General features: G+C 38.9%; 1 protein-coding gene across 1 annotated transcript; it reads right to left on the bottom strand.

Moving 5' to 3' along the window:
* On the bottom strand, window positions 11,497-12,369 carry LOC109227737. Its single transcript, XM_019392933.1, has 3 exons — window positions 11,929-12,369; window positions 11,705-11,880; window positions 11,497-11,568 (listed from the first exon to the last, which is right to left on the bottom strand). The coding sequence occupies exons 1-3, from the start codon at window positions 12,308-12,310 to the stop codon at window positions 11,497-11,499; spliced, it is 630 nt and encodes a 209-aa protein (XP_019248478.1). The 5' UTR covers window positions 12,311-12,369.

Raw genomic sequence — 15,738 nt, forward strand, 5'->3', positions numbered from 1 at the left:
GAATCCACATATCCCTCAACCATACAATTCGGAGCCAACCAAGCCAACTCAAGCTAGGACACGCATCCACATTGGCCTACCAGCGAACTCTTTCTTAAGGAAATCCTCAAGTTGTCCTCACAACTCCTCAACTCTGTCGGTGCCCTACGATACGGTGCCTGGCACCAAATCAATATCGCAATCAACAACCTTGCCCGGCGACCACAAGAAAAGCATCCGAAAAGTCTCTCAACACCGTTCAATCCAAGAGTGCTCCCACAAATACCAGTAGAGAATTCCTATTCAAAAGACCAATCACTTCATCGCTATGCTAACCCAACACCACAGAGCTGACCTATTTCTTCGGGTAGTCGATATGCAATAGTCCCAATCAAATTCTCAACATCGTCCTGTCCAAGATCTCAGACCTTAGTCATATAAGAATTCCGGGAACCTACCAACACCACACATATATATACCTCGGGCCGAAACTGACGCAAGTCTGACTATGCAATCTGAATGCCATTGATAGACTCCTCCACTTGGCGCGAAGCCATAGAAAACAACATCTGATGATTCGCAGAGCTAACCCTCCCAGCTTGTACAACACAACTCACAAGGTACTCCAATACCACCAACTATCCTCAATCAATACCCACCACGCTTCCAGTGCGCCTCCATATAAACAACTGAATAGTCTCTCAATACCTCTGTATCTCCAGTCTGGAAAACACGTTGAGAAAATGTCTGAGCATCCCTGACTCCTTCGTAGCTTGTCTGCAGCATCACGAACCACAAGCGCATAGCGGACACCGAGAGTGTAATATTACACACGAGTGGATGTGAAGGGATATAAGTTATATGCTTCGAGCTGAATCAATATCGCACGATAAGGAATGAATAGATGTGAAGTTTTTCCTAACTCTGTTGCCTCTGGGGATAAATACAGACGTCTCTCTACCGATTCCTCAGACTCTACTAAGCTTGTCTGTGAATTGTGAGACCTATGTAACCTAGAGCTCTAATACCAACTTATCACGACCCGAATTTCCCACCCTCGGGAATCATGAAGGCGCCTACTAATGAAAGCTAGGCAAGCCAACTGTTTGAACCAATTATCTTTTCCCATTTTTAATCCTTTAACAATTAGGAAACAATAGCTTTTAAATAGCAAAATTTTAAACAAGCGGAAAAAACGATAAAACATTTGAACAAATATCCAATACAACATCTTAAGCAACATCTACCCAAAACTGGTGTCACGCTTCACAGACAGTCTAGAATTTACTACAACCAAGGTCTGAAAGAAGAATAATACACTGTTTCTGAAATATGTAAATGTAACAGGATAAAGGGATAGAGGGAGACGCCAGGCCCTGCGGACGTCTGCAGGACTACCTCGGAATCTCCAACAGGACAGAAGGCTGCCACTCAAACTAAGGTCCAAATGCTGCTGCTCCGGGATTTGCACACAGTGCAGAGTGTAGTATCAGCACAACCGACCCCATGTGCTGGTAAGTGTCTAGCCTAACCCCGACGAAGTAGTGATGAGGCTAGGACCAGACTACCAAATAACCTATGCAGTTATATTATATACAGTGGAATATAAACAGAAATAAAAAAGTAAAGATGGGAGGGGGAACGTGCTACGGGGAAGTATCATTTACCAACAGTAATTTAAGAGAAAAGCATAAAGAACAATTTAAAACTCACAGCAATAGAATCAGGAACTCGTAACCAATCAACAAGTACTTAATACTCTATTAGTTGCGGTACGCGCAACCCGATCCAAATCNAATTATAACCTCTCTACTAGAACACTATCCAACACACCTAGCCACTCAACCCGTGGCACTTCCGGCATAGCCCATAGCACAGTAGTCCTGAATAAGCCAACACGGAGACAACCAGTCTAAACCCCAACATCACATCCGAATCTAACATACCACATCATATCCTGAATATGAGAATCTTCCGTCTCCACATCTACACAGCACATGAATCACCGTATCCGATCCCAATTTAGCCGTCCGAACACATGCCACACCTTTAATACCCAATCATTCCACGATAGATACTCTAAAATTTCCCTGTGCCACCAAGCAAAGTCGAATATCACCAGTCGATCTAACAAGAAAGTGTCGCAATACTACCGAAGTACTATCAACCTAATCACATTGCCCTTTTTCTGAGACATATACTCTCGTCAAATCACTTCCAATTGGAACTACCTTTTCCTTAGTTATCTGAGGCTACCTGCTGCCTACGAGTTTCATAAACTTTCTTTTAGGACTGAACTGAACTTAACACATGCAAATCTTGATCCTCCACAACATACCGCATATACCATACCATCCTAGGGTAACATGAGAACTTCATCTCCCTCCTGAACCACAGACATCTACGTACTCAACTAGTCAAGAGCTTTCCATTGGTCCCATCTAGACGAAAAATCACCATACATCCCATGCTCTACATGCCCATAGAAAATATACGTCTCTAACCCACGGTAAAACCCAACAAAAACTCTCCCAATTCCATTTGCACAAATTAAACTGCCAGGACCAAATCCTTCTAATTAGACCAAGCTTAGAAAGCCATCAAAACCCAAGAGCATTGCTGCAAAAATACCTGTACAAACTCATTACCTCGAACACAAACGAAGAATTAATCATATCCTTACCATGCCGATCCGGTCTACTATCAAGCTACTCCATCTATCCAAATTTCCCCTTGATTCATTTTCAACTTGATATTCTCTCTTGCTGTAGCACCACAATTCCTCAACCCAGGCTTACCATACGAGACCCAAGCATAAAACCACACTGTCCGAAACCCATAAATCGCTGAATACTCCCTTAAATATTTCCCCGAAACACCACATTCCAGAATACTTTACTCTGTAGAACTTCCTGCGAATCTAAATTCGTTACCTTTACTTTCCTGATACTGATACCTAGAATCCCACAATTATCATAGGAATACCACAATTCTTGACCTCTTCCAATGAAAACACAGTTTCTAACCGCATATGTAACTTTAGAATACTCAATTGATGTATGCAGACTCTTGAACACATTAGAACCATTCTCGCAAGTCATTCACTATTATTCAAACTGCAATTTACCTGGCCCAACGAACAGAACCACCCGTGCCTCATTGGTAGTCCGACACCGCAGACTGAAATCCTCATCCCAATACAACTAAGCATCTTCCGGCTCTATGCACCGAGCATTCTTTACCAACAACAACTCTAGACATTCGAAATTCTCAGACCCTATGAAGCATAATATAACCTTTGACAATTTTTTTTCCTTCACTCTAGCCATAGCTAATTCACTCGCACGCCCCAAACTGGAACCAACATAGCACCTAACTGTGCAATCAAGTGCTCACAGCAACTTCCCCACTTGGCTCGAAGCCATAGATCAAGATACACTCAATAACTCATAACACTTTTACTCTGTTAATTCCACAATACCATAGTGAGATTAAACTCAAATCATTTATAAGCTTGTGAAAACACATATCATCTAATACCGTAAATCTTCTGCAATTCTCGCATTCATCCCCGCAACAGTTAAGCCCACTTTCTTAAGCGACCCGAAATTTCAAATTTCAACACGTACTTCTCAATTACACATGAGATCTTCTAACATACACATAAGGATCACACCACTTCAGAACACTCCGCAGGAGATAACCCACCTGCTCTGCCTCAATATAACACTTCTGTATACCTTCCACCGTCATACACATTACACCGTCACTTAGTCTTCCTGAGTCTGAACTCATCCCGCAACATGAAATTTACTTCACCATCAACTGGGAAACATGAAAAGATCATTCATACGCCCATCACTCGGGGCTATACCTCAAATCAAGATGGAATTCCAGCACCTATTAGTTCCTCTATACTTCATCAGGCCTTTCTCGTCACTCCCACGTCATATAGATATATCTCGCAGTACTAACATACTCATCACATAGCCACGGCCGTCACTTCTAGTAACGGGGACACTACCGAACATAAAAGTTCAAAATACTTGCTCACACAACCAGCACCTCGGTGCTCAAGCCATAGGCAAAGATCCGTTCTCAAGTCCTCTAGACTGGCCCAATTTCAACTCACAGAGATCACATCTCGCCCCTCGATCGGGGAATCACAAGCCATCAAGGCACATCTGATACTGAGCGCCCATGCGCGCACACGAACGCGTGGAAGGAATTTCAAGAGTTACTTTTCAAGCTGAATCAAGGACGCACGATAACAATTCAAGAATGTGAAGTTTTCCTAAAGGCTCCGCAACCTCTCGAGGATAAATACAGACGTCTCCGTACCGATCCGCGAGACTCTACCAAACCTGCTCATGACTCGTGAGACCTAGTAACCTAGGCTCTGATACCAACTTGTCACGATCCAATTCCCGAACCCGGTCGTGATGGAGCCTCTCGTGAAGACAAGGCCGGCCAGAACAAACGAAACACCTCCTTTAAACAATTAATTAACATAAGCAAATCTAAAACATGTTTAAGATAGCCATAATTGCGGAAACAGCGATAATAACAAGGAAAACCATCCCGACACAGCCCAAACCGGGGTGTCACAAGTTACGAGCATCTATCAGAGTATAAATACAACTACAAGGACTAAAATATACAAAAGATAACTGAAAAACTTAAGGAAGAAATGCGGTGCTGCGAACGCTAGTAGTCACTTCGCTAAACTCCGATAAACTTAGCCTCCGATCAACTCAAACCCGATATCGGGTGAACAAATACCTGCATCTGCACACGAGGTGCAGGGAGTAAAGTGAGTACTCCAACTCAGTGAGTAATAAAGGTAAATAACAACTGAGCAGTGAGAAATCACGTAAAGCAAACCAATATGTTGTATAGAAGCAGTGTAAAACCCTTTGAGAAAAGCAGTGAAGCTGTGAAATCTTTAGAAATATCTTAGCTCAGTTTAAACTCTTTTGAAAATGACTTTTTCAACACTTACGCAATGAATGCAAAATAGTTAGTGTCGATAAGCACCAAAAATCCGCCCCTCGGGCACAAATACCACGATATAATAGGTAAAATGATAAGCAAATATGAAAGATGAACACATAAAAGTTTGCCCCTCGGGCAATATCTCAGAACAGTACCAGCCCTTCGGGCTACCTCACAATCACTCATATCAGCCCCTCGGGCTCACTCTCAGAATAGTATCAGCCCCTCGAGCTACCTCACAGTCACTCGTATCAGCCCCTCGGGCTCACTCTCAGATCAATGGGTACCCGCGCTCACTCTGGGTGTGCAGACTCCGGAAGAGCCCCTTACGGCCCAAGCGCTATATCAAGCCACCTCGTGGCATCATCACTTGGCACTCGGCCTCACATCACTCAAGCCACCTNGCTGCGACGCGCAGCCCGGCCTCATATCATCCTCACATATGGCTCTCGGCCTCACTCAGTCCGAAAATCATCACAAGCCCCTTGGGCATTAGTAAAACAGTAGTTCTCAGCCCAAAACATCATTTAAAAATATTATTTAAGTTTCAAATCTGAGTAAAAGTGGCTGAGTTTGTAAAATAGTAGATATCAACAGGACTGAGTTCAAGTAATAGATCAAAATAGTGAGGAAATAGTGATAAAAATCCCCGAAGGGTTCAAATAATTGGCATGAAGCTCAAATATGGCAATCAGCCCAAATCATGGCGATAATAAATAAGTTTCAGTCAAATACGCGGAATAATCATCAATCGGGACCGACCAAGTCACAATCCCCAGTAGTAAAAGACCCCACGCTCATCATCCAGCGCGTGTCTCACCTCAATATAGCACTACGATGTGCAATCCGGGGTTTCAAACCCTCAGGATATCACTTATAATCATTACGCACCTCGAATCGGCGAAATCTCTAGCTCGCGACGCCTTTGCTCCTCAAATCGGCCTCCACGCGCGTCGAATCTATCCAAAATCAGAACGAATACATCACAATATGCTAAGGGAACAAAGCCCAAGCAAAAACAATCGAGAAATATCAAAAATCCCGAAATTAGCAAAACCCGAGCCCCAGGCCCACTTCTCGAAGCTCAGAAACTTTTACACCAACGGGTTCCTTATCTCGCCACGAGTCCATACATATCAAAAACTCTCAAATCCGACCTCAAATGGCCCTTCAAATCCCAATTTAAAATCTCAAAATCCCAAACCCTAGTTCTTCCAATTTTAGCTAAATTTCCATGAATTTCTAGGTTGATTCCACAATTAAATCATGTTTTTAGACCATAGGACTCACCTCCAATCAATCCCAGTCGAAACCGTCTTCAATTCCCGTGCAAAAGCTCTCAAGGATGATCAACAATGGTGGAAAAATAACTTAGCTCGCGGAACAAAAATGAATTTAAAACCCTTCTACCCAGTCATTACCGCATCTGCGGTCAAAATACCGCATCTGTGGCTTCCGCTTCTGCGGAGTTTCACTTAAATTCCAGGACCGCTTCTGAGGTCAAAATCCGCTTCTGCGGAATACTATCCGCTCCTGCGGAAATTCCCTGAGGTCCAAGTCCGCTTCTGCGGAAACCAGCCTCCAAGCTCATTTTCGCACCTGCGACCTCCTTCCCGCATCTGCGAGACCGCATCTGCGGTCCCAATTCCGCAGATGCGGAAATACCAGAACCAGCAATTTCTGAAATAACACAAGTCCAAAACTCATCCCGATAGCCATCCGAAATCACCCGAGGCCCCCGGGACCTCAACCAAAAGTGCCAACCCATCCTAAAACATCACCCAAACTCGTTCCAATCATCAAAACACATCATTCAACACCGAAACCATCAAATTACATCAGATTCAAGCCTAAGTTCTTCTAAAACTTCCGAAACACACATTCGATCAAAAACCCAACCAAAACACCTCCGAATGACCTGAAATTTTGCACACACATCCCAAATCACCTAACGAAGCTACAGCAACTCTCGGAATTCCATTCCGACCCTCGGATCAAAATCTCACCTATCAACCGGAATTCGCCAAAATACTAACTTCGCCAATTCAAGCCTAATTCTACACCGGACCTCCAAACCCAAAACCAACGATCTACATCAGTCATAATATATTACACGGGGCAAGTCATGCCCGAGAACTGGCGATCAAAGTGCAAAAGCTCAAAACGACCGGTCGGATTGTTACAGCAGTAATAAGTTACAACGATGTTGCACCCTGCAGTATTTGACGTTGAATTTGTCGTAAGGTAATTCACATCAGTCCAAGAAAAAGATTATTTGGGGAATATAAGGATTATTCTATTTCACAAGTGATTAGTAAATTCATAAAGGTGAAAGGGGGAGCAAGTCTAAGAAAATGAATTTCGTTGAAATTTGGTGTTTTGGGATAAAATACGGCTCAAGCTAACATACTCGGTATTCATGGACTAGTACCATACAAGGTACCACATGACCATAATAGTAAGGCGTATAAGGTATGTGAAAAGTGAGTAATATTTCAAGTAAGTGGGAATAATTTTTAATTTTGCGGATAATTAATTAATTATCGGGTAACAGGACGTTACCCACTTAACTAATAAGTGGATAAATTAATTAAAATTCCACCCCCACCCCACGTGGCAAGAAGCCATAAAACTTAGAAGATGACTAAGTAGTCATAATTCTAGGTGGCTACTTAATAATGACTTAAATTCAAGTCTTGGAAAGACTTGTGAAAGACTTATCCAAATACTGTCATGTGTTTCATTTAATGTCTTGGTTTTCATTTCAAATTTCATTGCTTTGGCTGAAACCAAGAGCAATTAGAACAGAAACCTTTCATTTCTTGCCCAATTAGTTTGGCTTGAATTCAAAGAAACTTGGAAAACATATCACTTCGTCCAAAATTCTTTAGCAACATTTCGATTTGGATTTCAAAGAGCTAACCAAATTTCGTCCAAAATTTCCATTCCAATCCAACCCAAAACGTTAGAAAGCAGTATCATTTCATCCAACATAGCAAAGTTTCGTTCCAATTTCAGAAGCGCGGATACTTAAATCTGAGTTTTGGATTCTAAATTCAATCCACGAAGGTTTCCAACGGGATAATTATACGGAGTTGTTCCTACTCCAAGTATGTTAAGGCTATCCTTTCTTTCTTTTGACATGAACTATACGATACGAACAAAACGTGCAAATGCACAAATTCCATAAATGACTCTATTCATAGAAATATTAGAGATATCTATGTTCCTGAATTTCCATGTGTCATAATATTTTATCATATGTTCATGGGTCTTAGAGAAATATGAAAGTTGAGAAAAAAAAGTTTACTTTATGATATTGCTCAAGACAAAACGGTCTTATGAAATTCCGAAAGATTTTATTAACGTACTTTTCATGCATTGCATTCATGTGCATTGACTCATGACCAGATGGCGTTATATACGCGTATATATGTAAATATATGTATATGGGATATGGGAAAAGGTTATGGCGTTATATACGCACCACCACCTGATCAGCTGGTATATGATAATGATGTTGCCAACAGTGGCTGAAATATGATTCAAACGGCGTTATATACGCATATATATGTATATGGGATATGGGAAAGGTTATGGCGTTACATACGCACCACCACCTGATCAGCTGATATACGATGATGATTTTGCCCACAGTGGCCGATATGATACGATGGGATGCCCTCAGAGGCCGATGATGTTATGAAACATGTACCTATGCACGACATGACATTCATACGCATATGCATGACGCTAAAAGTAATTTATGATTTACAAAGTTATTCAGACTTACAGGTTTAGTCATGTACTCTATATTTCTTCCATGTCTCTTATATACTTATTTATGTGCCTTACATACTCGGTACATTATTCGTACTGACGTCCCTTTTGTCTGGGGAAGTTGTGTTTCATGCCCGTAGGTCCCGATAGACAGGTCGAGAGTCCTCCAAGTAGGCTATCAGCTCAGCGGAAGATGTTGGTGCGCTCCATTTGCTTCGGAGTTGCTCGTTTGGTTAGTATGATTTAGACGTGTATTGTTTGGTATGGCGGAACTCTGTCCCGACCTTTATGATATTTATGTACTCTTAGAGGCTTGTAGACATATGTCGTGCATAAAAGATTGTACGGCCTTGTCGGCCTATGTTTTGAGTTTGTAAAGGATCATGTTGGCCTATTAGGCCCTATTAGGCCCGTATGTCATGTGTATATGATGATGTAATAAGAAAGATACATTACGTTGGTTCTCGGTTGAGTAAGGTACCGGGTGCCCGTCGCGGACCATCGGTTTGGGTCGTGACATTTTTGTGGGGATAATATTTTAAACTATGAATCGACTCAGACATCGGCTAAACAAATGTCAATTGCGTTGCCTTGCGGTAAAATTAATTGTTCAATATTTTATAATTTCTCTTACATCTCAATTGCTTGGAAGCAATATATACATTTTTTTTTCTATTAGTTCTAGTAGTTGCTATGCTAAAATAGATAAGAAGGGAGGATTGATTCTTCTCTAATGGCTCAGGTATGGACTATGACTTTTTAGCCCGTTATTGATATTTATGTTCTCTCAAATTGTATGAGCCAATTGATCGAGCAACCGATGGGGTCGATATATATATATATATATATATATATATATATGTGTGTGTGTGTGTGTGTGTGTGTGTGTCATTTAGAATGAAAAAGATTTGGATAGGGTAAACATATAGAGGAATATAATTGTACTATTTGGGAATGCTATTACACAAAATAAAGTGAATTACAAAAATCATAAGGTAAGATTCAGTTAACTAAGAATTACATGTAAGAACTCATCTTCTTTTAGTACATGTGCATGGTAGAAGAAAAGTAGGTTAATATTTATTTTATTATAATATATTAATCTTAACTATATCCCAAAGGTATCATTTAACTGGTTAAAAACAAACTGGCTTTAATTGTGGTTAAAATTGAGGTGACATTAAAATTATTGAGAAAATTACATTTCAAATGTCTTATAAGTTGGTAACTCCCAAAAGTTAGAATATATTGGTTATTAATAAATTATCATGTAGCATATATTAATTTGTCATTGAATAATTTTAGGTTGGTAGAAGTTGACGTTGATGTGAGAAGTTATTATGTTGAGATAATAACATAATATATTTTTATAATTTAAATTAGGATACTTCTAAATGTATTTTTATTAGTTATTACTCTATATAGTATGATTTCACTCAGTTTCAATATAGATGAGATAGTTTTACTTGGCACGGAGTTTAAGAACGGAAAAGAAAACTTTTGAAACTTATGGTACTAAAAATTTTGTGGGACCATAATATTTGTAAAGGTATAAGAACTTCTCATTATAGGTAAAATGGATAAAATAAAAAATGTAAATTTAATTTATTTCCAAATACAAAAATGTGTCATTTTTGGAACAGACTAATTTCAAAAATATTTTACCTAAATTAATAGGGAAGGACTATTTATTTTTGACTCATATTGAATTTTTATTTGTTTATCGCCGACTATATATGGGATTATAATATTTGTCAATAGTTATTTACATAATTTGTTCTTTTTAATTTATAGAATTTAATAGGATCATAATATTATCAGCACATCATGCGGGTATTAATACTAATTAAGATTATGGAAATGAAGTTTTACCCTTCTTTTGGGATTTGCAAATGATCATGACAGTTTAAGAAGATTGGTTACGTAATCCTCTGTTAAGAAGGTTAGAAACTGATTTTTTTTATTTATTTTTGTGATGACATTATCACATCTAACCTTTTCTCGTCCTTGGTAGCAGATCCAAAACCGAAAGAGTTCTTTTTTACTAACTATTTATCTATCATTTTACTTTATTCATTGTTATTCACTTATTTGAGGTGTAATTATATTTGTCTACTTTATTTTATTTTATTTGCTGTGCAAATAATTGTAGTTTAACTATCAATCTTTGTTTTCTTTTCTTCATAGAATGTAGCAATAAATTATCTTTCATACTGTAGATTATCATTTTGAATCTGCGAATTTGATCACCTAAATAGCATATACTCTATTACTCAAATTGTATGTAGCTTCACTTATGTAATTTAACTAGTTTGATTTCAATTTCAACATTCTTACGTTCTTAGGATATTTCAACTATTTTTAATGCGAGAATTTGGTCATCTAGATAGCAAAGTCTCTGCCTCAAATTATATGTACATCTACATGATTATAATGATCCTTTTAATGAATAATTATTTATTTAAATACTTCATTTTAATAAAATTGATACTATTTTACATGACTAAGCATACACGTAAACTAGTTAAGACAAACATAGTTAATAAAGAAAGCAACCAAAGTAAAAAACAATTTAGGAGGACAATATTAAACTTAAAAAGGTCCATCCACTTCATAGATGGAAAACCAAACAAGCTAAGTCAATGAAAAAAGAGTACAGCAAAAGGAGCCTCCAGAATAACCTAGGAATGTAATTCAGTTCAATTCTGAATCTGGTGGAACAGCAAAAAGTTACTTAATATTTTAAATAGCAGCCATGAAAACATTCGTCAAGACATTCTTTGACTGCAGAGAAGTCTTCAACAGCAATAGAGCCTGTCAAAACAACTAGGAATTAAGTGTGCATGCTTGTGTTTATGAAATTTATATGTAATGAAAAAGATAAAGATCAAATTTACATATTGAGAAATCATATCTAAGTTATGAAGATAGGAAATACGAGCTTAAATACCTCCTCCATTCCAAGAGTAACAACTTTTTCTTTAAGAATACCAACATCCTTAACACTGAATTCATTCAGCAGAGTGATGCTTGAAATAGTAGACATTGGCTTCACAACCAAGTTATCCAATACCATATAAGTCACAACCCCCTTTACCAAGCCTCCACCGGTTGCTACCACATTTTCTGCAGTGGATGTTACATATTCGAGTTTTGTGCTCATAGCTCCACAACCTGAAGGACAACGTGTTCGAGGATCATCAGTCGTGTAATTATGGTTATTATTATAAGAGCACCTATAAAACTGCTTTTTAACAGGGGAATCAGCGAGCAACAGAGGGCCTGAAGTAGCATAGGCTGCTGACTTTGGTTTCAGGAGGATGTCCTTTTCCTGATTCGGCTGAATGAACATATTATCAAGATTCTCAAGGCTCTCGTACAAGTTACCCAAGCAGCCAACCATCCCTTTGGTTGTGAGAAGCCTAATGACACTACCTATTGGCAATGCTAGAATGTGAAATAGGAAATCAATACATTCTTTGCCAGCCTCGGCGAACATTACTCTTTTGGTTTTAGAGTCTATCAATAACTTCATTGTCACTTTGGACTCTGCCATATTTGTGAATCAATAGCTGCTGCAATATTATAGTGGTGGATGAGGATAATTTAGAGCTGATACAAAACTAGGGACGATAAGTTTTCTATATATACACTACACCATGTAGAGCAGTTGCTGCATTTAAAGTAGCATCGGGAATTGGAGAAAGAGTGAATTATATTTATGATGGATTTACTTCCAAGATAGAATATTGGAAAGGCATGCTAGCGATTCTTTTACCGAGAATACATTTATTGCAACCTTTACTGTTCTCAATCATATGCGGCTGCCATCTTATTGGCCTATTTGTCATAATTAAACTGCAGGACTTTAACTTAAAGAACATAGTAAGATTGAAACTTCCCCCGTGAAAAGAATTTTTGTGGTTAAAGCAAATAAAAGAGTAATTCGGGTTTCTAATAATCAAATTTACTTCACTTTTTCTAATATAGATGAATAGCAAAGAATAAAAATAAAATATCTAATAATCAAATTTACTTCACTTTTTCTAATATAGATGAATAGCAAAGAATAAAAATAAAATATTGAGAGAATAAGAAAAAAGAAATCTTATTGATAATCACACCTTCCTTCAAAAAGGAGAGAATAGGATCTTTAAGTAGTAGAGAAAATATAAGTGATTGATAGTATAATTTCGAAAATTTCTTGATGTTAGTACAAGATATGGTAAGGGGATTTATATAAGGTACAATATGTAACTGTCTTGCCCTACTTAATTCTTGCATGTTACTAATATTTATTACATTGATCGCCCGTTATATGGTAATTTGTAACAGTTATGATAATAACAACCAATCGCGCATAATCAGGAATTACGTCAATTTCTTTCCATACTCGTGGCTATTAATGAACTTTCCTTCCTCGTGGTCTTAGTTATCAATCCCGCACATATCTCCTCTTTTCCAGATGTCAGGTACGGTATCTTTGTAAACGACCCCGTTGGTGTTTTACCCATGCTTTCTCTAATCTTCACTCCTCTTTATCGTTTTAACTCTTATGCCATCTTGTATTGGGAAAAAACTGAATTTATAATTGAAGGTGACGTGGCATGACACGTGGACTGGTCAAATGGTCAAAACATGATGATCAGTTAAGAGGCACGGGCAATATCAGATACGAGGAGAAGAAAGTTAAATAGGCACGAGATGCTATTCAAATGATACGAGTCTCGTATCTATTTAACTTAATTAAAGCCAGGAGGTCAGAAGGAATTGAAGATATGAATCTGATGGCATAAAGGAGTCTAAATTCAGTATTGAATGTCAAATACGTTAGCGAATCAGTATTGAATAGGAATGATTGTGTAACGTTTCATTTAATGTCATTTAATGCTCATAATTGCCTCTTTAAGGCTAAGGCATTATACCTTTTCCTAGAAAAATCAACTATAAAAGGAGGAGGTCTCAGCATTGTAAGGACACGAAATATCATTGAGATTACATTGAAATACAAACTTATTTACTGCTTTATTATCCTCAAAAATTTCTTATTCTTTTCGTCTCCTGATTATCAGTAACCCGATTTTTCCTCTTAATATCTAGTTTTAACCGAAATTCTATTTTTTGGTTAAACAAATTGGTTCCGTTACGGGGAATCTGATAATCAAGCATATCTCAATCTAATTTTCTTGATTGCATCAATCATGTCGAACAACAATGACAACACTCAAGGAAACCCAGAAATTCAGACAATCCAACAACTTTAGGGAGATTCCCCACAAGGCTCTCCACAAGATTCTCCACGAGGCTCCCCACGACGATCTCGTGAAGGCACTCCTGATGGATCTTATACAGATGGACAGGCTCAATTCGAAAACGTTGAAACCATGAATGAGGCTTTGCAAAAACTTATTGCCTCTCAAGTCAATAACGCTCTCCAAGTTTTTGCTCGCTAATTGCCTGCTGTCCCACCCACATCTGCTCCGAATAACAATACTTTGGAGAATCCTCGTTCAGGATTGATTAATTCTGGCAGCGGTGAAACCCCTAGTGAAACACAAGAGAGAGACCCAGGTAATCCAGTTAATTCTGATTTACAAAGTCTAGTACTAACCTTGCAGAAACAGCTTAAGGAGCTAAATGAACGCATAGAGCAAATACCTGGAGTACCGCCCGTGATCAAGGGCGTGGATATAGATAAATATTCCCAACAACCATGGAAGCCAAGCGCTGCTCCCCTTCCAATTCCAAAGAAGTTTAAGATGCCTGATATTCCAAAGTATGATGGTACATCAGACCCACGAGATCACGTTACTGCATTCACAACAGGTGTCAAGGGCAATGATTTGACTAAGCAAGAAATTGAGTCGGTCTTGGTCAAAAAATTCGGTGAAACACTCACTAAAGGAGCTCTAACATGGTATTCTCTTTTACCTGAAAATTCTATAAATTCGTTTGTTGAGCTTGCAGATTTATTTATCAAAGCACACTCGGGAGCTCAAAAAGTTGAAAAACGAATGGAAGATATCTTCAAAATCAAGCAAGGAGACTCAGAGTTGCTTAGAGAGTTCGTAGATAGATTTCAACGGGAAAGAATGACGCTACCACGAGTACCTGACAATTGGGCAGCCATAGCCTTTGCTAGTAATTTAAATGAGAAGAGTTCAGAAGCCACGAGGCGACTCAAAGAAAGCCTTCGTGAATTCCCAACAACAACGTGGAATGATGTCTACAACAGATACAGCACAAAGATGAGGATTGAAGAAGACATTATTTTACGACATAAAACAGAAGAAAAGGTAAGCTCAAGGCGTGTGGAAAATGAAAAGAGATCCGGTAAAAACAGGTACAAGCCATACATGGGACCTGCGGGAAAGGACTCACGGTCAAGACAAGATAATCAAAGGTACGATCACAGACCTAGGAACAGGGAATCAGGCTCCTCATCAAGGTTTGGGAATGATCGAAACACACGCGGGTCACGAGATGATGATGGAAGTTTGAAGGCAAGATTTGGTGGATATAATTTCAATGTCACTACCTCCGAGCTCGTAGCTATTTTGAGGAGCATGGGAGATAAGGTACGGTGGCCGAAAGAGATGCGGTCAAATCCAAATAAGCGCAATCCAGATCATTGGTGCGAATTTCACAATGATCACGGGCATAAGACTTCAGAATGTAGATTCTTGCAAAGTGAAGTGGACCATCTATTGAAACAAGGGTATCTCACTGAGTTATTTAGTGAGAAAGGTAAGCAAGCCTACATGAAAAATAGGCAAAAACCACCAAAGCCCCCATCACCCAAGAGAACCGTGAATGTTATAAGTGGGGGAGAGGATATTTATGGAGTAACATATACGACTTCAAATAAAGTTTTCAAAGTAACAATCACGCACGGGAAGCGAGTGCGACAGACCTTAGAAGATGAAAGTATCACTTTTGATGATGCAGATACAGAAGGAGTGATCACCCCCACAATGATGCATG

Source organism: Nicotiana attenuata, chromosome 6 (assembly GCF_001879085.1).
Source record: "Nicotiana attenuata strain UT chromosome 6, NIATTr2, whole genome shotgun sequence".
Classification (NCBI taxonomy): Eukaryota; Viridiplantae; Streptophyta; class Magnoliopsida; order Solanales; family Solanaceae; genus Nicotiana; species Nicotiana attenuata.